Genomic DNA, 25,316 nt, shown 5'->3' with positions numbered 1-25,316 from the left:
AGATGTCACTTTCACAGAAAATAAATCTTTTTTTTTTCCAAGTCCTCTCTTCAGGGCGTGATTTCCATGATGGAAGATAGTACTTGTGAGCCCTTTGAACCACTTAAAACCCTTGACCTTCCACATGTGCCAGCCCGGGTTGTTGAACCTAGATCAAACTCTCCTTCTATTCCAGTTGAACCCGAGTCCTCTGAACCAATCACATCTGAGTCACTTGATCCTGAACCCTTATCATCTCCTACTACAACCAGTGTCACTAATGATTTCCCGAGATTTCCTCGGGTATATTTAAGGAGAAAGGTCGTTCCTGAATTGACAAGTCCAAGAATCCAATCCACTCTATCAACTATCCCACTATGTATCTCTCAAGCGTCTATCACCAACATACAAAAGATTCATTATGAGTTTGAACACCATTGTCATTCCTAACAATGCGTCTGAGGCATTGACAAAAAAGGAATGGAGAGACACTATGAAAGAAGAAATGAGTGCTTTAGGAAAGAATAAAACATGGGAGATCGTTGACAAACCAAAGGAAAAAAAAGTACAAGGCTGATGGATCCCTTGAAAGATATAAGGCAAGGTTAGTAGCCAAAGAGTACACTCAGACTTACGGGGTAGATTATCAGGAAACATTTGCTCCAGTTGCAAAAATGAACACAGTGAGAATCATGTTATCATTGGCTGCTCACTTCAATTGGCAACTGCTACAGTATGGTGTAAAGAATGTTTTCCTTCATGGTGACCTAAATGAGAAAATCTACATGAACATCCCTCCGGGAGTTGAAGGAGACACAGGTAATAAGGTGTGCAAGCTGAAAAAAGTCATTTATGAGTTAAAACAATCTCCTAGAGCATGGTTTGGCAGATATGCAAAAGTCATAAAGGAATCTGGGTATAATCAAAGCCAAGGTGACCACACTCTTTTCATTAAACATTCAGCTGCAGGGGGAGTGACCGCTCTTTTAGTCTATGTGGACGACATCATAGTGACTGGAAATGATGAGAAAGAGAAGCAGGAATTGAAGCTGAAACTAGTAAAAGAATTTGAAATCAAAGAACTAGAGAAATTGAAGTATTTCCTCGGTCTTGAGGTGGCATATTCCACACAGGGGATCTTCATATCTCAGCAGAAGTACGTGATTGATTTATTGACAGAAACAGGGAAGACTGGGTGTAAGTCAATCGCTACTCCAACAGATCCAAAGTATAAGTTGGGAGAAGCTAAAGAAGAACCAGCTGTGGATAAAAGAATGTACCAGAGATTGGTTGACAAACTCATATATCTTGCTCACACTCGATCAAACATAGCATATTCTATAAGTATGATCAGTCAATTCATGCATGATCCTAGAGAACCTCATCTTTCAGGCTGCCTACAGGGTATTGCATTACTTGAAAGACAATCCGGGGAAAGGAATCTTGTTCAAAAGGAATGACACTCTTACTCGGGAAGCCTACACCGACGCTGACTATGCTGGCTCCATAGTCGATAGAAGTTCAACTACAGGATATTGTACTTTTCTTGGAGGTAACCTAGTGACATGGAGGAGCAAGAAGCAGAATGTACTGGGAAGGTCATCTGCAGAATCAGAGTTCAGGGTTAGCCTCTCATTGATACAGTTTACTCCATGCAATTTGGGTAGAAAATTTGCTTCTTATATTTAGCTGGAGATTTCTAGTTGGTAAAGACAACTCTGCTGGCCATGTTTAATTAATGGAGGAGAGTGTCAAAAAGGTCCCTTGCTCTTTGTAAGTGGTCATTTTAACCCCAGTGTCCATAAAGATGTCAATTTAATGTGGGAAATCAAAGAAATAATTTGTATTTCACTCCTTCTCTTGAATTGATCATACAAGGTATTATATAGGAGATTAAAAGGAGAAAAAATAGGAAACTATTTAACTATTTCCCTTAATTTAAGGGATTACAAATTCATTCTAATTTCCTTAATTTAAGGGATTTACCAATTAATTCTAATTTCCTTAATTAAGGAAATTAGAATTAATTGGTAAATCCCTTAAATTAAGGAAATTAGAATGAATTTGTAATCCCTTAAATTAAGGGAAATAGTTAAATAGTTTCCTATTTTTTCTCCTTTTAATCTCCTATATAATACCTTGTATGATCAATTCAAGAGAAGGAGTGAAATACAAATTATTTCTTTGATTTCCCACATTAAATTGACATCTTTATGGACACTGGGGTTAAAATGACCACTTACAAAGAGCAAGGGACCTTTTTGACACTCTCCTCCATTAATTAAACATGGCCAGCAGAGTTGTCTTTACCAACTAGAAATCTCCAGCTAAATATAAGAAGCAAATTTTCTACCCAAATTGCATGGAGTAAACTGTATCAATGAGAGGCTAGCAAATGGTTGCATTAAGTCCAAAAGAGAAAAGGAGAAGACCAGGGTATGTAACGAAGAAGCTACCAACAGAAAGGCCAAAATTATACGCCAAAGTTAAAGAATTAGCAGAACTGCACAAGAATATAATTTGACCCTTATTAGAGAGGATAAGTCAATTATCTCATAAAAATATGTCAAAGTAGAAGATATGACGTTGAGAGTAGCAGTAAGTGTTTTGTCCAAGATAAGTACATCAACAATAAAAAGAAGACGAGTATTCTACGCAGAGAAATGGAGAATACCGAGGAATGCACTCATATATTGTGTGCTTGCACAAGATTGATTAAGATGGCAAGGTTTTTGAGATTAGTGGAGATCCGGTCCACTGCAACAATTAGGAAGTAATTAATATTTGCTTAATATGCTTTCCCAGTATTTTTCCCGCGTCATATTCTCTCTCCGCGGAACCACGGGAAAGTTCCGTGTGGGATGCTCTCCGCGTTGATCGTTTAAAGCATTTCCTTAAATTGATTTTCTGATTATTATAAAAGCTAGGCCAACTCTCTTAAGCCACTAACCTGAAGATTCTCTCTCCTGCAGCTGAAGAAAAAGGAGCGGGGACCGCGAAAGGCTGCTTCCCTTTGTTTTTTCCTAGGGTTTGCTGGCAGGGAAAAGAAAACCTGGTTTTCTTTTGTTCGATTTATCTTCTCACGTGGCTCAAGAGAGGAGAGAGAGAGAGAGAGAGTTTCTTGTAAGTGTAATTCTCGAAGCTAATAAAATCCTCTACAGCTCCGTGGAGTAGGCAATTTGCCAAACCATGTAAATTTATGTGCGCTTCCGCTGTGTTTTTGTTTGCGAATTTTTTCTCGATCTGGTTTTTCATTTTATTGTCGTCGTTTTTCACAACTGGTATCAGAGTTTTGGTTCAAGACTAAAAAAAATAATGGGCGGGGACGAAGTGATGACATCGGAGATCGAGAAGTTCAATGACACAAATTTTAGTTACTGGAAAGTGCAGATAGAGGACTACCTCTATGAGAAAAAATTTCATCTTCTGTTGCTAGGAAAGAAACTTGAAAAGATGGATGAGGCGGAATGGAATCTGTTGAATTGACAGGTTCTGGAGGTTATACAATTAACCTTGACAAGATCCGTTACCCACAACGTCATCAAGGAGAGGATTACTGCAGATCTCATGACGGCTTTATCAGGTATGTATGAAAAGCCATCGGCGAATAACAAGGTGCACCTGATGAAAAAGTTATTCAACTTAAAGATGTCGGAAGGTGTGTTTGTTGCCCTACACGTGAATGATTTCAATACTATCACAAATCAATTGTCATCTGTTGAAATTGATTTTGATGATAAGATACGCGTGCTGATATTGTTGGTTTCATTGTCAAATAACTGAGAAACCATGAGGATGACAGTTAGTTATTCTGCAGGTAAATCCAAACTGAAATATGATGATATTCGTGATTTGATTTTGGTTGAGGAGGTGCACAAAAAAGATTCTGGCGAAACCTCGAGTTCGAGTTCGACACTGATTATTGATTCCAGGGGGAGATCACAAAACAGGAACTCAAACAGAGAAAGATCAAAATCAAAGTCTAGTCAGTAGGCAACCTACTGGAATTGTGGCAAGACTGATCACATAAAAAGAAACTGCAGAAATCTTAAGAAGAAGAAGAATGATAGCGCAAATGTGGTAACTGAAGAAATACAGGATGCACTATTGCTGACAGTTCACAATTTTGTTGATGACTTGATACTGGATTTAGGGGTTTTCTTCCATACATCTTCACACTGGGAGTTGTAGCAAAATTATGTTGTAGGCGACTTGAGAAGGTACATCTAGCTGATAGAAAAGCTTTGGACGTGGTGGGGATGAAAGATGTTGATATTGCACTCTCAAACAAGAGCAAATGAACTTTGCAAAAAGTCAAGCACGTTCCTGAATTAAAGAAAAACCTCATCTCCGTTGGACAGCTCAATAAGGGTGGTCATTCGGTAGTATTCTCACATAGTATCTAGAAGGTTACCAAATGAGCATTAGTACTGGCTCAGTGTAAGAAAACTGACACGCTATATATGACTACTGGTTTACTCAACGTTGTTACTACTACAGTTGCAAAGAGCATGACAGATCTGTGGCATTGCAAGCTTAGTCACATGAGTCGGAGTTATAAAAAAATCTTGCAGGATGAGTATTCCAGCAAGTGGGAGCTGGCCAAGAATGAGGAGACGGATTCCTTGCCATTGAATCAGACTTGGGAACTGACAGAAACTCCACTGGGAAAGAAGACATTGCACAACAAGTGGGTGTACCAGGTGAAGATTGCGCTTGATGGCAGTAAGAGGCACAAGACTGGACTTGTTGAAAAAGACTTTCAGCTGACACAGGATATTGCCCATGCAGTAGGAGCTGTAAGCAGATTCATGAGTAACACAGGAAAGAGCTTGGAGGTACAAGACTATGTTAACGTTGATATGCAACTAAGGGTGTTACTTTTGATAAACTGAAGTTGTGTGTAGCTTCAGTTGATCTTCTAGCGTGAAGAAAAGGAGTTTTGAGTTGCAGAGGTGGAGGATATCATGTTTGAGGAAAGTGAACGGTGCAATCAATAAGTGATGCAGTCAGTGTCCCAGTCTCCAAGTGGGAGAACTGTTGAGATTAGTGGAAATCCGGTCCACTGCAACAATTAGGAAGTAATCAATATTTTCTTAATCTGCTTTCCCAGTATTCTTCCCGCGTCATCTTCTTTCCGCGGAATCGCGGGAAGGTTTTGCGTGGGAAGCTCTACGCGTTGATCGTTTAAAGCATTTTCTTAAATGGATTTTCTGATTATTATAAAAGCTAAGCCAACTCTCTTAAGCCAATAACCTCAAGATCCTCTCTCCTGCGGCTGAAAAAAAAGGAGTGGGGGACCATGAAAGGCTGCTTCCCTTTGTTTTTTTCTTCGACTTTCTGACAGAGAAACAAAACTGTCTTTTTCTTTTAAGAGAGAGGAGAGAGAGAGAAAAATAGAGAATTTTTCTTGTAAACGTCGAGACGCTCGACTGTGTAATTCCTTAAAGCTAATAGAATCCTCTACAACTTCGTGGACGTCAGCAATTTGCCGAACCACGTAAATCTGTGTGTGTTTCCGCTGTGTTTCTATTTGTGAATTTTTTCTCGATCTGGATTTTCGTTTTATTGTCGTCGTTTTTCACAACAAAGGTGAACCAAAGATAATAACAAACAAGCAACCTTCTCTAAGACAAGGGGGGTAGGTGCTCTTTCGATGAACCATTAACACATAGAGAAGAAAATTGATATGATTCTCCATAGAAATTATGGCAAAACAAATATTTTATTTCTCCAAAGCAAACAATACAACTACAAACACATAAAATAAAGGATAAGCACTTATAATTCGAGAGGTGAGTGATCTCTCCCAATTCCAAAAATTTGAGAAGTGGAAAATACCTCTTAAACCCTACACTTAAGATTCACAACGATAATCTTATGCATAACCCTAGCTAGAGTTGTGAACAAACTGAACATGAATGAGCCCAGGCTCAGCTCGTGATCGACTCATTTATATTTCGAACACAGAAAGTGTGTTCGTGTTCGGCTCGTTTGGTTAATGAGTCGAACACGAGCTGTTCACGAACAAAGAGTCGTTTTGACAACCCTAATCACGTAGCCATAAGATGTTAAAGGTTGGGGCAAGATTTAAAAATTATTGTTTATATTTAAACATCATTTAAATCTAATTTAATAATTTTATTCTATGTTTTTAATTAATACTTTTAATTGATTATAAATCTTTATAGCCTTGTGGTCAATTAACCTTGTGATTGAAATAGAAATGATACATAAAGGTTGTATGAGAGAGCCCATAAGAGGCACCCAACCCATACGATACAAGCACAATAATACCCCAACAAAAAGATATAAATACACTCAATAAAAAGTAAAACAAATTTAAAACATGCAGAAAACAAGTAGCTAGGGACGAGCCAGTTTAGTCATACCTCTTCCTCTAATTTTAGGAGCGGAGCCAGATAACAAACTTTGAAGAGTCGTGTCATTGTCAGGAGTAACTAAAGTATCATCCATTAAGCTTCCAAGTTGGAGTGTGCCCCCAGCCTTCTTCTTCCGCCGAGAAGTGTAAATCTGTCATTCTTTATCTGAAGACTGGCTCATGTGATCCTCGGTCTGAATTGATGTTAGAATCATAGTAGAAGGAAAGACAGTCGTCACCGCAATAGGTTTCAGTGTATGTGAACTGTGAATTATTACCTTTGCACCTGATGCTTCTTGAATAGGAGCTGCGGGACTACCCCGATTTTCGGTTCAAACATTATTCGTTGTAGTATGGTCAAGAGATAGGATCCCAGGGGCAGACACCAACTTCTGTCTTGTGGTTATTCCCTCCTCAGGTTGGTTGTCATCAGGTTTGTTGGGAGCGCGTTCAGACACATGGGGTGCACTAATAGTGTGTTTCTGTTTTTGACTATTAGTTCTCAACTGTGTATGCAATTTGAAACATTACTCCCGCGGGTGTTCAAACATCTTGCAATGCTTGCAGTAGTAAGAATTTTGTTCTATAATAATTTTTTGTCAATAACCATTGTGAGCAGATAGTCAGACTTCTTCTACATCTGGTAGTGTAATATTTCTTTCAATCAAAATCATTGCAATAGAGGGTCTTTAGAAATGAATTGTAGGTAAGTCAACCTGCAAAGATTTTCCAAGGATAGTCCCAATTGCATATAAGATATGTAGATCAAAGATTGAAACTTTATTTCAGGTAATGAGAACCAGATAGGTGCAATTGGGGATTCTTGATTGGGATCAAAATTAGGGGTCCATTTGAGCAATTTCATATGTTTGCCCTCGATTGTGATGAATTTCTTTGAGAAAATCAGTATTTCGAGCCAAAACGAGTCGAACACGAACGATTAAATCTTTGTTCGTGTTTGACTTGTTAATTTAGCGAAGGAGTCGAACACGAGCTTCTTAACGAGCCAAACACGAGCTGTTTGTGAAATATATTAGCGAACGAGCTGAACCCAGCCCAAAATATATTAGTCATATTTATACTAAATCATACTAAATGAAAAAAGACTAAATAGTATGTAGTTTAATAAAAGATAAATTTGCATTACTCCCCTCCCAAAAAGACGCATTATCCTCAAGATGAAAAAAAAATAATGGTGTTCCTCCACCACAGTTTCCTCTGTTTCTTCATCCCTTAACTCCTCGTCATAAACTCGTAATACTCGATTTTTGAAATGATATACTAGGATAAACTTCTCATCACACAAAAAACATAACCCCTAAGCTTGCTTTTTCTAGATCTCTATCTTTAATAGGCGCTTGAGTGTCGCCCCCAATTGTGGCCCATGATTCTTGTCCTGTAAAGCCTCCCTCTAAACTTCCATTATTTAAAATTTTGGTGTCTTCATGCTTGTCGTAATTTGGTAAGAGACTCCACCTGTGTTGTTCCTATCAGCCTATTCCAGTGCATTATGATCTTTAACCACATGTGTTAATTCCATAAGTTATCCCAAGTCACGTGGTCTCAACAGATGAAGTTTTGCACATATGTCAGGCTTTAGACCCTTCATGAAGTTCATCTTCAATATTACTTTAGAAATCCCCCTTAATCGTCCCAACAATAGCTTGAAACTCTCCTGATACTTCATAACAGTACCTTCCCGAATCAAGGCAAACAATTGCTCGTGTAGGTCTACTTCTCAAATGACTAGAAAACGTTCCAACAAGCAATCCTTAAATTCTTCTTAGGTTATGATTACCCTCGATGTTCTTCATTTAAACAACAAAGTATCTCTCCAGAAGATAGAGACAACCACAAGCATCCTCTTCTTCACAGATCGACATCTTCAACATTCTTATGCACGAGTCTCCCACCCAATTTTTTTGATCGAAGTTCATTCCTCTCATAAAGTGGGGGTTGGTTTCTCTTTCTCGACCCATATTGATTTCTCTTCTTCCATAAGTTTGATGTGCCCCACTAATCAGCTAGCCCGTCCCCATAAGCTTCAGCATTGCCTTCTGCCTGGAAGGTTGCAGAGATAACGGGCATAGTTGCGTTGAATGCAACCATTTGTTGGGGTTCCATCCACCATGATTCACTATTCTGGGTCAAAATCCTTCAAATAGGCCTTCTCCTGTGCAAAATCTTTCGTCATCCCCTTCTGCATTGTTGCCTCTCGTTTGAGTTACTCAGATATCATGTCATTCTTTCCAAGTGTTGAGCTCAAGTCAGCTTCTCATTCCTTCACATGATCTCTCTACTCCATATTCATTTAAGATAGTGATGGTGCCCTGATATCGCACAAATTCTTCTGATTATTGTCACTCGCTTCCATTCCAAAAGTCGTTGCTCAATCTCGATGCAAGGTTTGGGTGGGACCATGCAATCCTCTTTATCATTTTTTCTAAGGTTGTGAACCTCCCTTCCATGGCGAGAAACGCTTCTCTATTCCAGATCTGACTGACCTCTTCTATTAGTTTTTCCTCCAAAACATCCGCTTTTTTGGCTATCATTACTCCTTGACAGTTTTGAAAGTCCTAGACGTTGAAATAATGGGATTTGGAATTTCCGAGCGCGGGTTTCAGCATGCACAGAACCCTGGACGTTGCGATTTAGAAATTCTTGTATGCAGTTCGATGGAACTGTTGGAAGGCGTCGAAACTCCAAAAGCCACAATCTAAATTCCTATACGTTGGAGATCTTGATCACGAGTTTCCATCACAAGCAATGCGGAACTCCTTTAAGTCGCAATCCCAATCGCTGGTTTCAATCAAGAGTGGTGCAGACCCCTGTACACCGCGATCCTTCAACATTCATGTAGTATGTACTCCGGAAGGGCATAAGTCGAGATCTGCCCTTGACTTCCTAGATTGCCTGAATTGTTACGGTATTACGACTGAGGCACACTAGATCTAGAGCTTACTTCTTTGTTCTCGCCTGGATCCCCGTGTGGCCTTCCTAAACTAGCTCTAATTGAGAATGTGTTGCAAGGATGGAGTATAAACAAAAAAAAAAAGAGTTATGGAGCCTCTGTAGGTCGCAATCCCATCGAAGCCTTTCCAACTAGCTCTAACGGTGATTGTAAGCGAAAACAGAGCAGAAAAAGAAAAATATAGTATCAGCCTCTGTAGGTCGCAATCCCATCCCCAACACACTCAAATCGAGACTATATCGCTAGGGTGTCTGCAAACTTATGTACAACGCGATCCAGTTGTTGCTTCCCTGTGAGCTCTAATTGTAACTATATCACGATTGTCGACATCCAAGGGAGCTCTAATAATGATTGTATCGCACACCGCAATCGCGTCATTCTTTCCCTATTCCCTATTAGCAACGCGATCCCATCATCTTCCCCGCTAGCCCGATCAATACTCTGTGAGACAATTTCCCTTCTTTTCCCAGATCGACGCTCTGATGTTAATTAATGGGATTCACCATAAAATTTAGGGCAAAAAAATATTTAATTTCTCCAAAGCAAACAATACAACTATGAACACACAAATTAAAAGATAAACATCTACAATTCGAGAGGTGGGCGATCTCTCCCACTTCCTACCATTCAAGAGGTAAGAAATCTCTCTCAAATCATCTAATGCATAACCCTAACCCTAAACATATTAGCGCAATTTATACTAAACCAATAATAAATGACAAAAAACTAAATTGCACGTAGGTTAATATAAAACAAATTTGCCCTTAGGTGTCGATCTAACAAAAACTAAGATGATCTAGGCATTAATTCACCCGATGAATTGTATAAGGAATCATTAACAGCCATCCTTTTATAAAGGATGCCTCTCTCAATATAATTAAAAGCATTATATACATAAATTTTAGCACAAATTTTTTTTTGGATCAATTATAATCATGGATTTTTAACATCAAAATCTTAAGGCTTTTTAGGATCAATTTTTATTTTTGTTTTTGTTTTTATTTTTCCTTTTATTTTTAAAAATATGTTTGTTTGGTGTGTTTTTTACTTTTCTACATGTTTTAATTTTTTGTTAAAACAAAATTAAAATGTTTTTTAAAGCACTTAAAATAACTTTTATATGTTTTCATTATTTTCAAAAATAATGTCATTTATTTTTGTTTACCAAACATATTTTAATTCAAATCAAAACAAACATTTAAAAAAAAAAAACAAAAACTAAAAAGTGCCATTTGGGGTCACTTTTGTTTTTTTTTTCTTTTTTTTTTTTGTTTTAATGTTGTTTTTTATGTTTTGCTATGAACATAATATGTTTGGTTATTTGATTGAAATATGCTTGTTCTTAAGAACACTCAAAGCACCTAAAAAGTTGTTTCGGAGTTTTCAAAAACATGTTAATTTATTTTAAAAAATAAAAAATAAAAACATGTAAAAAAACACACTAAGCAAATATGTTTTTAAAAAGAAATAAATAAATAAAAATAAAAATAAAAAAATTGCCCCCAAACAAGCCCTTATATTGTCATCTTGTTAGGAAGTCATTTGACATTAGCACTTGAGAGTTCAAAAAGTGCCTTGCTCGTGGAGATGTCTAGGAATAGAAGAGTGCTTCTTGTCCTCAATAATCACGTCGCTCCTAACTCGAGAAATATTTAGAGTAGGGTTGATGAGATCATGCTTGATATTAATTTCTACAATTTCTTCAAGGATTCTAGAAGAAATGTTTAAACCTAAGCCTTAAGTTTATTTTTGAACGTTTTTAAGCTTTTTGATGAGGAAGAAGTAAGAGTCTTGATCCAGAGAGATCATTAATACCAAAAAGAAAAGAGCTTAATGTTTATCCAACTCCAAAGAAAATAGGCTTCCTACCAAAATTTTCATTAAGAAAAAAAAATCAACGAGGATGGTCCAAAGAATGCATGTGTGATTTGTAATGGAAGAGTCCTTCTGGATGAATGCCCAAATCTTATCTTGATCTGATTTGCCATTGAAAGCACAAACTTCATGGAGTGCCTCACAATGGTGCTTTCGAAAGTGAAAGATGCAAAAATAAAAAAAAGTAAAGAGGCATGGAAAACAAATTTAATGGCTTGAATAATGCCAGTGAGAAAGGGAAGATAATGGACTACTTTAGACTTGAGCTCTACTTCGGGCACTTTTGGTTTTTTTTTCAAAATCTTGTTAGATTTACAATTACATTAATCAATCATTTTTTTCTTGGCATTTTACAATGAAAAAATGCAGCATAGCTACGAAAAAAATGGGTTTTTGGATAAGCTTTTGCAGCAGCAATTTTTTGTAAGCTTTGCTATTATAGAACAATCAAGCAAAGAAAAGAAAATTCATTAAAATAAATAAATTTCGGTTTTAAAAGGCTAATGCATTTTCTTTTGTACAATTAAATATTTATGTGGAACACTCCCTTATCAATAAGAGACTCTATTGTGAAGATGGCTATGGTGAGTTTATAGTAGGTAAAGAGGTCGGTCAACTTCTTGATTTTTCTTCAAATTTTTAAGAATTGTCAATTAGCGAATTAAGGTAATCTTAATCTTATGGAAAGGAAACCTACAAATCTAGGGATTACCAAATTATGTTAAGCATAGATTTTACCCAATTTGTGAGGTTTTCCCATTACAAACCACAAAATGCTTGAAGTTGTCTCCTCAAATTGATGGGAAGTTTGGGCGGGCGGTTGAAGAAACTCCCTTAAATGTTTATGTAGAACAACTTCCTTAGGAGGTTGTAGGAAAGATCAACAAGTTTGAGAACTCTTCGATTTTTCCTAAATGAAGGTGAAAGATCCTTTTATCTGCTACAAAAATAGAGTGTGGCGGGTGTGAAGCTTGTGTGGTGAAAAAAATGACTCACTTTCATAGGATGGATATCCTTAGCAATAAGGATGAAGTTTATGTCCAAAAGTAGACGTTTCTGTAACTCCCAAACTTGAATTTGAGAAATTTCGCATAATCTGCATATTTGCATTATGATTGGCCAGCTAATATAGTTGAAATTAAACCTCCTCATTTTTATTTTGAAATCTATCTCGAACGCAGAAAAATGTCATATGAGGAGCTTGTAATTAGTTGTGTAACTTCTCATTTAATTTTGCAATTTTGTAACAGCAACCCACTTTAAAGAACACCTAAATGATATGTAAACTCTATTATTTCAAATTGAGATGGCCAAACGGAAACAATATGTAGCCACCTAAAGAAATAATCAGTCTGCACTAAATATTAAAGCATGAATAAATAAAGTACATTATAGCTTCAAGGTTACAAGATAGTTTAGTGATAATTTTAACTTTTATTTTCTATGACGAAACTGACCTCCTTTGAACCACAAGTAAATGTTCTGCATAATTATAGTCTAAAAGCAAGAAGGAGAATGTTTATTTAACCTAGGCAGTGGATGAACTAGGAACTCAGGGGAAATATTAAGGGACTTGGAGTTCCATTTTGGAAATAAAGTCCCCCTATGGGGGTGAAAATAGTGAACATATAAATAAAGCATTACAAAAAGCACTCAGGGTAATATTAAGGGACTTAGTTCCATTTTGGAAATAATGCCCCCCTATGGGGTTTGAAATTTGTGAATATATAAAGAAAGCATTAACGATTATAAGAATTTCTCGATGTCAAATAAAGAGGTCAGATTTGCTCTTTCTCATCTTGGAACAACTCTTCCCAACCTCACAAATAAAAGGATCAGCGGCAATGGCATTTATGTTAGATGTGAAGTTAGGGCATAACTAAGAAGAGTGCGGAAGGATTCATAGGTTGAACGAGAGGAAGTTTTCCAGTCATAAATAACTATGGTTTCAAACCGCCCTATCATTCATTCCCATCTTAAAAATTTCAAGCTCTCGCGTCGGGTTGTGTTGAGTAATTAGAGTAAAGAAAACACAAGAATAGACACAAATCAAAAAGAACACAGATTTAACGAGGTTCGGCAATGTGCCTCATCCTCGGGAGCAGAGTGGCGGTTTCTATTCTAGAAGTAGAAGTATGGTTCCCATAAGGTTACAAATATTATATATAAATACAACCCTTAATGAAATTACAAAAAATACCCCTATACCGTACCTGGGAGGAGTTGCCCCCGCACCCCCAACCCACTTAACGAAACTTCTGTTTGCTGAGTATATAAATATTATATATACCAATATTATATATATATACAACCCCCGCCCCCGCTACGCTCGCTCGCTCGTTTCATTCCACTCCAGCATATGTCCCTTATCCGGTATATGAGTCATATCTAACAAGTTGTGACAAGCTATTCATGTTCTGTAGGAGAAGTTGCTACGGTTAAACGTAGAAATAGTTCTACTAAGAATAATAGCATGCATTTCACTTAAAAGTAAATGGAACTAGGTAAAAGAAAACAAATGTAAAATGCATGTTTTTTTATTAAAATTAATTAGTTAGACAAAGGTGGTGGAAAAATTTATACCAATTTGCACTTCTTCATAACAAAAATTATGGCTTTTAAGTCAGAAATCTTACCTTTCGAGACCAAAGTGCACTAAACAAGAGGAAGAATCCTCGCGTTTACAAAATTTGCAGCCCTTAGCAATTCGGCATGGCAAATGGACTGCATCAGCTAAAATCTACAAAAGTCAGTGATACAAAAACTAAATTCAGTCATAGAATTAACAAAATAAATCAATTTAAGGCTCATTTGGCATTGAAAAATGATGAATTTCCCAGATTCTATCATTTCGTTTGATATAATCAATAATATTGGTTTTAAATGCTACAATACCTTCAAAATATCTCAAAAGAAATAACTTTCTTTTTACAGTAAAAATAAGTTATTTAGAGCATAGTTTCTACCTACAAGTAACCAAATGGGCCCTAAATAGCATTCAAGTGTAAACTGCCAATTTTGTCAATGAAGAAATAAATCTGATAAGCTCGAAGAAATTAATATTTTAAATAGTAAAATAAGCATACAATGTATAGAAAATAAATTAAAATTTACTTTAAACAGCAAGGCACGATGCCTGCAAAGACCAACGGATAGTGTCCCAACTGGGATAACAACAGAACGCGAGAAGTCCTTGAGATCCTTACTGCTCTCTTTCCATCGAGGGAGCAGATCATGTTCTTCATCCATAGCTGCACCCCTTGTGAGTACAAATAAATTTTAGTAACGGAAAAATAAAAAAGACACATAAATTTATCAATATTACGAACCCACCCCATTTGCACGCAGACAAGCTTTGCAATCTGTTCTACAATCTCTTTTGTAGTAGCAAAGCTGGAAGAAATTCCAGCAGCCAAATTATGTAATTGCCTCAATTCAGGGTCACTGTATCTATCCACAATAATTACATTAATTGATGATTCATTTGGCTGAATAAACTTGAAAGATTCTAGTGTTGGAATCCGACTTCCTTCGTGCACATCAGTGCACAGAGTCCAGACGAAAGGATCCATCCCCTGAATCATGTAGAAGCCATCTGGAACTTTATCATTGTAAGATAGAGAACCATTAACCTGGAATGGATGAAAAAGGTACATGAGATTATAAATTTGTTAATTTATTCAGAATCTTATGTTCCAAAAAACGCGGGGACAAGCACATACATACCACCCAATTCGTATGTATTTACATATATAACACCCAAACTTCACTTTCTACATCAATACAACCTAAATCTTTCATATGAAATAAAAATACCACCTTTTTAGCTTTTAAAAAGTGAAATATACATTTTTCATGCATAGGTAAATTGACATCTATGTAGAAATTGAAGTTTAGGTGTAAGATATGTAAATACATAGGCATTAAGTGGTATGTATGCAAATCTTCCATAAAAATAAAAATCTATCATAGGTACATCCAAACAAAGTAATAGGATGTCTTTTAAATAAAACTTCAGTTTTCAAAGATAGATGCGTGATCTTTAACTCAAAACCCCTCCCTGTCCTTTTTTTTTTTTTTTTTTTTTTTTGAAAAGAAATAGAGAGATATGAGTACTATTATGTTTAGTTGGCTTTGTTTCATAGACAGCAAACTTTCTTGGAAATAAACCATTATTGCCCTTCTTGCAACCTCAATTGATGCCACATTGGTCCATCATATCAAAACCATATATAAGAAAAAGACGAGCAACATAAAGTGCCACTGCAATAACATTGCAGAAAAGAGAAGGATTAATATTTTATTGGGGCATAAACATACACACCACCCAATTCCTATATTTACATTTATACCACCCACACCTATCAAACCATATAAAAAATATCATTATTTTAACTTATTTAAAAAGTGAAATGCACTTATTCATACATAGATCAAGTGTTATGTATGTAAAAATTCAGGTTTAAGTGTTAGAAATGTAAATACATAGGAATTGAGTGGTATGTATGTAATTCTTCCTATTTTATTTTCTAGATCCATGCTTGTGTAGAGCACATGCAATAATCCAGTGTATGTGATCGTTGACCACCAGGGAGACTTACTTTTGTTGACTTCCACTAGTGCTACTGGAGTTAACCCAAACCACACCGGAAAAAATAAATAACATTACTAAAAACAAATATATGGATACAACCAAATATTTGAAAGGGAAAATGCAATAACAGGACACAAGCAAACACCAATAAAGAATATTCCAATGGTGGGGGAGGTCAGCTAAGTGGATTAAAATGTCTAGTGGGGGTAGCGTTAGAAAAGGAATGACGTTGGAAGCGAAGAGGAGGTGGCAAAATGCAGGGACAGTAAATATGGTGGCTGTCATGGGTGATGGCAGCGAGGCGTTGGGGTGGATAGCGTCGGGACAGCAGGAAGAAGGTGTCCCTAGCTGTCCTGGGTAGCAACAGCACTGTGAGAGCTGGGACAACAAGGGTTTGGGTGGCAGCCTTGTCGGAAGGGAGGGAGAGGCGGCTGAGAGGTTGGAGGCTGCAGACAACAGCAATCGGAATGTCGTTGCGGGCGGATGCAGCGAGATACGGCGATCGGGAGAGATGTGGGAGGATGCATAAGGGCTAGGAGGAAGATAATCATTACCTTAAGGTAGAGATGCAGCCATAGCACCCCCTAATCCCTCGTCTATAGCCATCGAAGGAAAAAAAGGGATACCGGCGCCTATCCTAACAGAAATCTGAAATTTGGAAAACCAAAAACTGGCCCTAACCAAAGCAACAACACCTATATATGATGAGGAATAGTATATATAATAGGTAGGGAATAGAACTAGAAAGGTAATAGAAAAGAAAGGAGGTAGACAAGGAAATTGCTAAAAAGGAAGGGCTAAACAAGGCAATGAATCAAATAAGAAAAATTGACCGAGAGACTGTACAACTACAGTACCACATCCCAGTTAGCTCCCGCGTTAATCTCCCTAGGTTGGGGGAGTTTTGACTTCATTCACCAAAGCTTGTGGCTTCTCATCTGTAATCCTAGCAGCATATGGATCCCACTGATGAGTGCACTGTCCTCCGAGCACCTGAGGATCGGTCCCAACTTATGAATCCACATTGGTCTAAACTTCTGGGAGTCTACTACAAAACTGAGCTGAGTCTGCTTTTCTCGCCTCTCCTATTGAATACTCCCAAGGTCACCCATGGTCGGCTTAACCAGATCCGAAGTGGGGGTAACCTGAAACACCCCGAACGGTGGTGGCGCTGGTAGTAAAGTATTGACGCTGATATCCTAAAATCCCCTATGTCGTGCTTGTCCCCTGTCTAGAGTTGGGATCTCAGTCTTATCAACTGTTGTCATCACCAAAACTGGTCCCACCAATGCTGCTCTACTAATAAGGGAGCTTGTGATCTCGTGCTCCGCCTAAGGAAGATGGACTATGTGCTTCCCATCCTTAGTGAAAGAATATGTGTTTCTGAATCCGTCATTTTGAGTCCTTTGTTCAAATTTTCACGGTCTCTCAAACAAAAGGTGGCAGACATCCATAAGGACCACGTCGCACCACACCTGATCCTGCAACTGGCTCCCAATCGAAAACTCCATGAGGCACCTCTTGTCAATGATGACCACATTTTCCTTCTTCAGTCACATCAGATAATATAGTTGGGAGTGTCTCTAAGTCATGAGACCCAATTTCTCTACCTTTTGCGTAGATGTAACATTCATATCACTCCCTCCATCAATGATGAGACTGCATACCTTATCGTTCACAGTGCAACAGATGTATAATATATTCTGACAAAGCCACTGCAAATCCCTTGTATCATTAGGTTGTAGGAACTGTCGAATCGCGAGTATCTATCCTTCATCTGGTGGCAGATGATACACCTCGCTCGTTTCTCAGCTTTCTCCTCATCACTAATCTCCTCCACGGCGCCCTGCTCAATAAAAGACACGACTCGGCTAGTCAGGCAACTGGAGTTAATATGCCCAAATCTGTAGCATCTAAAGCATTTTCTAACAGGGACTATAGTAGGTGTGCTATTCTTCTCAAATTTCTTCTTAATGGGGGTAGTTTAATCCTTATCTGAACCAGTTTTCTTGACTGCCAAAGGCGTGCTCCTATTGGTGTCTTCAACTGTGGGTGGTTGATTGACTGATGGTAGTGGTCAACTCTGTTTCTGATATCTCTCCACTTACAATGCTAAGATCTGGACGTTTCCAAGTGACCAGTAAAGCCACAGTTGTACCACATTGTTAATAGTGGGCTTCAGACCCCCAAGGTATCGGACTACAGTATGCTTCTCCAGCTCGTTCAGCTCGCACTTCATCTGTAAATGATCGAACTAAGCTGTGAACTACTCCACTAAAAGGTCTCGCTATTACAGGTAGTGAAGCCTTAGAAATGGTCTTAGCCATAATGAGGTGGAAGGTATTGCTTCTGCATTGATTTCTTTATCTTCTCCCACTTGGTAACTTTGTTGTTGCCTTCTCTTTTCCTCTGTCCATGTAAGTTCTCCCACCATAAATAGACACTCTTTTTCAACTTGATAGTAACTAATTTTACCCTCTTAACCTCTAACACGTCTTTATTTTTGAAGATTCGTTCAACAAATTGTATTTAATCAATAAACTCATATGGATCCAGATCTTCTCAAACTCTGATGGATCTACATTGATTATGTAGTCTCTGTGTCCAATTGATATCTCCTCTCTAGATCTCCTCTGATATTGGATTTTGAAATATCGTGGCTTTTCATTTTCATCACTGAAATATTCTCTAAGGAATGGATTGAAATTTTTGTCCATTTCTCCTCTTCAACTTTTCCTATCACCACCGAGAGTAAGTCCCTCCTAGGCATCATCCCCAATGTTCGTCAATCTCTACTGAAGTCGGCAGAACTTTCATTGTATCTCTTCCCTAGTAGACCCAGACATATATCTCGTCGATGGCATGGCTAGAGCTTGGAGTGGTAGGTGAAAGAGGGTAAAAAAATGATTTAGGATTTTTTATTTTGAAATCCAGCAAGGGGAAATTAGGGCCAGATCAAAAATTTGGCTATAATTTGAGGATAGGAAAAAAATTTTTGGTGGGGTAAGACAGATGCTAGAAAACCACAGGATAAAACTAAGGTTAGGCTATCTCTGAAACCAAATTATACCTGAGTTAACCAAAACCACACTAGGAAAAACAAATAATATTACAAAAAATAAATAAATAGTTACAACCAACACACTTAAAAAGGGAAATATAATAAACAGAAGCAAACACTACTTAAGTGTATCCCAAGGGTGGTGGAAGTAGGCTAGGTGGATCGGAATAACCGGCGGGGGTGGCGGCAACAAAAGAATGTTGGTGGTTGCGACGGGGAGGGGCGAAAATGCAGGGACAGCAAGTATGGTGGTTGTTTTAGGTGATGGCAGCAAGGAGTTGGAGTGGATATTGGCACAGTAGCAGGAAGGAGGTGTTCCCTAACTATCATGGGCGGCAGTGGTACGGTGAGAGTGTTGGGACAAGAGGAGCAAGGGGTGGTTTAAACGGTAGCAACGCCAAGAGGGGGAGGCAGCTGGGGGTTGGATGCTACAGAAAATAACAATCAGAATGTCGTTGCAAGCGGCTGCAGTGAGATAAAATGATCGGGAGAGAAGTGGAAGGATGTGGAAGGGGTGAGAGGAAGATAATCACCACCCAAGGAGAAAGATACAACCGGAGCCCCACCCAATCCCTCGGATACAGTCCTCAAAAGAGAGAACGTAAGCCGGTTGTTGCCCTGACAGAAATCTGAAATCCAAATACATAATGAGGAATAGTAGTCAGAATAGACAGAGAATAGAAATAGAAATGTGATGGTAAATTAATGAGGTAGACAAGGAAAGTACTAGCAAAAGAAGGGCTAGACAAGACAAAAAATCAAATATGAAAAAAGGGAATGCAGTACTGTAGCTACTGTAGCAGCTACAATACCGCGTCCCAGTTAGCTCCCGTGTCAACAAGGCTTCCGGATGAATAAAACAATGAATATAGCGTAGACTTCAAATAAACTGAAGCAATTCATTAGACCTCATAATTCATTCATTCTTTGTCATTCTTCTTGCAATTTCTATCAACTTGAACAAAATATTGCATGGGCATATATCTAACCACAAATTAAATTAGCAATGAAGACTCGTCAAGGGGTTCATTTATAATCCCATAACCAATATAACCAATCCTTATTAACAAAATAATCAATATGGAAAATCTTGATTACCCGCCAAATTAACTCGGATCAAATCATGGTAAACCACATTGCTTTCTCATCTCAATAAATATTACATGATCCAATGGCTCTCAGTTATGTATTTACACAATAAAACCCTAAGTGTTTAAAAATCTATTTGAGTTCATAGCTCGTTCAACTATCCTCCTCCACAATCTTATCTTGTTCTATCTTCTTCCTCCTCATAGCCATCATTTTCTCTTTCTTCTTGCTCCTTTGAGAACTCCTACCAACACTTTCTTTTGCAATTCACAAACTCTTGCGTAAATATCTCCCACATTCCCTCCTTTTGGCCCTATTACTCAACAGGAAAACCAAAAACTGCACACAAAGTAGGGGCACTTACATACATACCACCCAATTCCTATGTATTTACATATAACACGCATAAATTATTTTTTACATTTATATCAGCCGAATCATTCATATTACATTAAAAATACAACCATTTTAACTTCTAAAAAGTGAAATACACCTTTTCCTTAAATATGAATTTGCATTAATATAAAAAAAGGGTACAAAAACTATGCATGTGCTCATCTATTATGTACAAGAAAGAGACCTATCATCTACAAGTATAGAAAAAAGCTTTATATCATCATCTAGATGCATCAAAACAAAAGTGACTCTAAAGGCATACTTGGCACAAAATAAGCCACCCTATTACATTCACGAGGCATATGGAAAAACGAAACTTGTTTAAAATTCAAAAGAAAAGCAATATATAGGGCATCATTTGGTCGTTGTTGCCAACTCTCCCTTCGCATCGAAGATCGCATCAACTACATGATATTCATAGTTTCGCCTTCGACAATAATCCCCTTACATTCAAACATCCAAGGCTGAAAGAGGTGGTGAAGGCCGCAAAATGCTTGGAACTCCACTTGGGCGTTGTCCCAATGCTTGAAACTTTGTTGTGTAGCAATAATCCCCATAACTTGCTCATTATTGATGATTGGTCCAATTTTAGCGAGCCCAAGGGGTAAGAGAGCCCCATCCATGTTAAGTTTAAGCCACCCGGGAGGGGGGTGCCAGAAGAAGTACACAACCGAACTCAGAGGTCGGTTAGCACCCCATTGCTCCCAAAATGGATAAAGTTGCGTATTTGTGAGGGCCTCCAAGATAATGGAAGAAAGGATTGTCGAGAAATACAACTTTTCATGCATTGGTAAGGTGTATGTATGTTAAAATTGAAGTTTAGGTAATAGATAGGAATTGAGTGGTATGCATGAAAATCTTTCAACAAACTATTGTTGATGAACTGAAAGTGGCTTACCTGCAAGTTGTCACTTACCAACACCATTTCTTCCTCCCTTCTTCAGGTATGAAAGATTGGAGAACAACAAGGTTCAGGTAAGATATTTAGTTGATCTTAGATCCAAAACGAGCCAAACTATCCAGATATAATGCAGACATTTACAAATCATATTGTATGATGGACAAATATCAGTCCATTGTCTGAAGATTAAAATAAGAATACAAAACCAATGTAATTTTAGCTAATTGAAGCATTGGTATTTTCCAAAAAAAAATAGCTCCTTTATAATATGATGCTACTAATATTTGGAATGTTGTTCAATGAAAAATAAAAAATTATCACGTAAAGGGAGAGAGAGCCACTTGGATAGGCATGTGAGGCTAGGAACTAATAAAAAATCATGCACCAATTTCTTTGATAATTCAAAAACTGTGCAGCTTATTAGTTCAACAATGACAATAATAAAATATTGGGGCATTTACATACATATCACCCAATTTTTATGCATTTATATATCTCACACCTAAACTTTCATACTTACACACATAGCACTCAAATCTTTAATATCACGACAAAAATAGCACTAATACCAATTTATAAAAGTGAAATACACCTTCTCATGCATAGGTTTAAAACACCAAAGTTCTATGTATGTGAATATGAAAGTTCAGGCGTGAGATATGTAAATACTTGTGTGCAACTTAATTAAATTTCCAAAAAACATTTGATTTTTTAAAGAATCCATCCCTTCCAGTTATACTTGCATTACAACCATTTAATACCAACAAACAAACCAACCAAGTCCAAGTTATACAATCAAATGAGTAATTTATAGGTTATTTTGTCAGCTTATAGACAACAACTTTTGTGAACATATCCTCCTAGGTACTAGTATATAGTAGTTCTTTGTTGAAAAATTTACATATATACCACTTGATGCTTGCATATTTGCATATCTAGCACATAAACTTCAATTTTAAATATGCACCTTACCTATGTGGCGATGCATGAAAAGGTGTATTTCACTTTTTAAATGTTAAAATGGCAGTATTTTTTATGTGATACGAAATATTTGGGTGGCATAAATGTAAAAAATAAATTTTAGGTGTTAGATATATAAATAAATAAGAATTAAGTGATATGATTGTAAATGCCCCTTTTTTATGTTACTTTACCAAGGTTTCTTAAAGATGGAAAAGAACAAAATTCCACATAGATCCCCTCAAAAAATCAAATTATTACAATAACCAAGTAAGAAGTGCCTCGATGGTAACTTCTGTCTTCATTTTTAGCTCTTAGCTCTTCATCAACATCAAAGAACCAGACTAAACATTACCTCTACTGTCATGGAAAAGTGGGGAAGTCTATGCCTTCCCTTCATAGAGTTAAGTAGTCATTCTTGCTAGGCATTTCTACTGCACAAGCTCTCTAATGGTTTGGTAAAGTTCAGTTTAAACAATGCATCTTTCCTAATATATATTTATAAAGGCTAAATATACATTCTTGGAAAATATGAACAGATGCGAAGAGGAAATAATCTCAGATTGATTAAAAGAAGGAATTCTAATGAATAAAAAAGAAGATAGAAAAGAAAGCTATACCCAAAACCTATGAGACGTAGTTTCAGGCGACGGCCGCTCAGCCAAACTCATATGATCACCAGGATCCAAGTAGTTGGGATCATTGGCACAACTGGCCTCCGAACACAGTCGAAGCGCCAGGGCAAGCTGGAGCTGATAAGCCTCCTCTGCCTGCTGTGCCCAGCTCTTCGAAGACGAGGACGAGACCACTGCTTCACCCCCTTCCTTCGTCCTCACCTCACCTACACCGCCAGCTGAGGTTGGATTGTAACCATCGGTAACCATGGTTGCTGACACGGAAGATAGCGTCGTCGGGAGATAGTAATCTCCAGAGAACGAACTCTCCCCAAAACTGCTTCCACTGGACTGCCTCTGGAGGCCAGTAGAGGGAAACATGGGGCCGATCCGCACCCCAGCGCGGAGCTCGGCGACGTCCATGGCGTCGGCGCCAATTGGCCAGTCGAAGGGGATTTTCCCACGAATCTTCTCCGGTGGCGGCATCTCAATTTGGATCGGCTGAGGCTCGTCAGGGTACTGGTTGTTTAAGAGGGCGTAGCTCGATCGCCTACCGAGAACGTCCATTACAGCGAAGAGGAAGAAAAGGAAGTCGCATCGATGGAAGTAAACTACGTAACCATGGCTACACGCATCTCCGGCTGCCGGGAGAGAGGCGGTGGTGGGGGTTAGCCTGAAGATGCCTCTGAACTCTAAAGTATGGTTGATTGCAATGGATCGACACGTGCTCACGGAGAGAAAATCTTTTGACCGACCAGGGCCGATGAACACTTTAAAAAGTTAGAACAAACTGCACATGCTTTGGAACAAGTAAATAAACTTAAATATCAAAAAAAAAAAAAAATTGAAAACTAAATCTGGTGTTTTGTTAAATTAATTTTTCTGGCTTTCATCTTTTCTTCCCATGTTTCATTTTTTTCAAGGCTGATTTAAGAATTTCTTTCGCCATGTTGGGAACATCATTCATCCCCATCACCATCTGCATCAAAATAAATGTGGAGTGCATTGTTGAATTCAAATCTGTCCATTGTATCGTATCTGAGGAATAGTCGTTAAAAAGAGAAAGAGATGGGAGAGAAGTAGAGAGAGGATTGTCTAGTCAAGGGGCAAAGAGGGGTGGTCTCCTGGCTCAGCGGCCTCTTTTATTCCACTCAAGTTAGATTACAAGTGAGGGAGAACGGAAGCAAGCTCCCTACAGAAGGGGGAGAGAGAGTGTGTCTCAAGAATTCCTTTACATTCATGGAGATCTATTTTATAGAGAAAAAAGAGGTGGGACAAGATTACATGTATACCCTTGTCTTATAAGAGCAATAGGGAGCAATTTGGTCGATATTTGTTTCCGCTAGCATCGGATGGTTGACTCAAGTGGCAGATCGTTTGGGGGTGGCCGACCAAGGTGACTGGACGTCTAGCTACTCTATGGTTGGCCTATAGTGGTCGGTTGGCTTGGGTGGCAGGGCGGCTGAGGAGGTCGGTCAGGTGCTTCTTTACGTTGTCAGCTCAAGAGGCTGACTGAGGTTGGGCGACCATGGTGGTCGATTAGCCGAAATGTGTATGCCGGCCAGGATGGTCGACAAGGGATGGCGGGCTCAAGTGGTCAGTCAATAGATCTTTTTATGGTCGATTGAACTTCATTTGGCCAACCCAAGGGGTCAGTCGCATGTGATTGTCGACCGCCAAGTGATTGCCAGCAGTGAGTGATCGCCCAAAGTGATCGGTCAGTTGTAAGTTCCATAATTAGTTGACAAATGATGGTCAGCCAACTGGACGGTAGCATTCATAGGTGTCGACGACAATGTCTTTGACGGTAGCGGCTCGCTTGTCTCGATGAGTACTCTGTTTTAGGATCTACATGAAGGGCCCCCCGAGCAGTGCACTTCTTAGAGGCTAAGCTGCGATAAGAATGAAAAATTCATTAATACATAAAATATCATTTCATAAGTGTCTGGTTGGACTTAAACTATTAGCAATCCTCTTGCTAGCCTTTATGGAGTAAGTTTTTTGGAAAAATAATCATCAATTAGTGTCAGGATTTGTAGAGAGTAAGATCAAGTTTTTATTTTAGATTTTTAGATAAAGAAAATCTTCACAATTCATGTCCGCTCCTCGCTCATCTCTCTTACTCTTGTTGGAGCATTGCGTCCAATAGGCCTCACCTTACACCAGCTCTTATGTAGTATTGTCGTTGCCTTAGCGTGGGTAACCGTCAAAACTCGTTAGTGGGGTGATTTGCAACATACCTCTTGCGAATTTTGTAGCTTTGGGATAGGGAACCGACTTCATTGTTTTTTTTCTTTTTAATCGAGCTTCGAGAGGGGTTCTGGAGATCTCTTGAGGTCAAGTGAGATGTTTTGTTTGCTCATCCAGCAGAAAAGACTTAAATCAAGAGAGATAATTTGCTAGTCCCATAGGAGAGGCTTAGATCAATAAAGAGTGATTTTATCTTTTCATTTTTAAATGCTCTCCCGAAGAGGAAGCTAAATATAAAGAGATG

At 38.2% G+C, this 25,316-nt stretch overlaps 1 protein-coding gene across 1 annotated transcript; it reads right to left on the bottom strand.

The window, feature by feature from the left end:
• Positions 1-13,795: 13,795 nt before the first annotated feature.
• On the bottom strand, positions 13,796-23,635 carry LOC110037039 (serine/threonine-protein kinase CTR1-like). Its single transcript, XM_020741600.1, has 4 exons — positions 22,829-23,635; positions 14,541-14,839; positions 14,322-14,466; positions 13,796-13,947 (listed from the first exon to the last, which is right to left on the bottom strand). The coding sequence occupies exons 1-4, from the start codon at positions 23,387-23,389 to the stop codon at positions 13,840-13,842; spliced, it is 1,113 nt and encodes a 370-aa protein (XP_020597259.1). The 5' UTR covers positions 23,390-23,635; the 3' UTR covers positions 13,796-13,839.
• Positions 23,636-25,316: the final 1,681 nt, after the last annotated feature.

Source organism: Phalaenopsis equestris, unplaced genomic scaffold (assembly GCF_001263595.1).
Source record: "Phalaenopsis equestris unplaced genomic scaffold, ASM126359v1 Scaffold214330, whole genome shotgun sequence".
In the NCBI taxonomy this organism is placed as follows: Eukaryota; Viridiplantae; Streptophyta; class Magnoliopsida; order Asparagales; family Orchidaceae; genus Phalaenopsis; species Phalaenopsis equestris.
The sequence above is the reverse complement of the archived record's forward strand: the minus strand, read 5'-3'. Positions and strand labels throughout refer to the sequence as shown.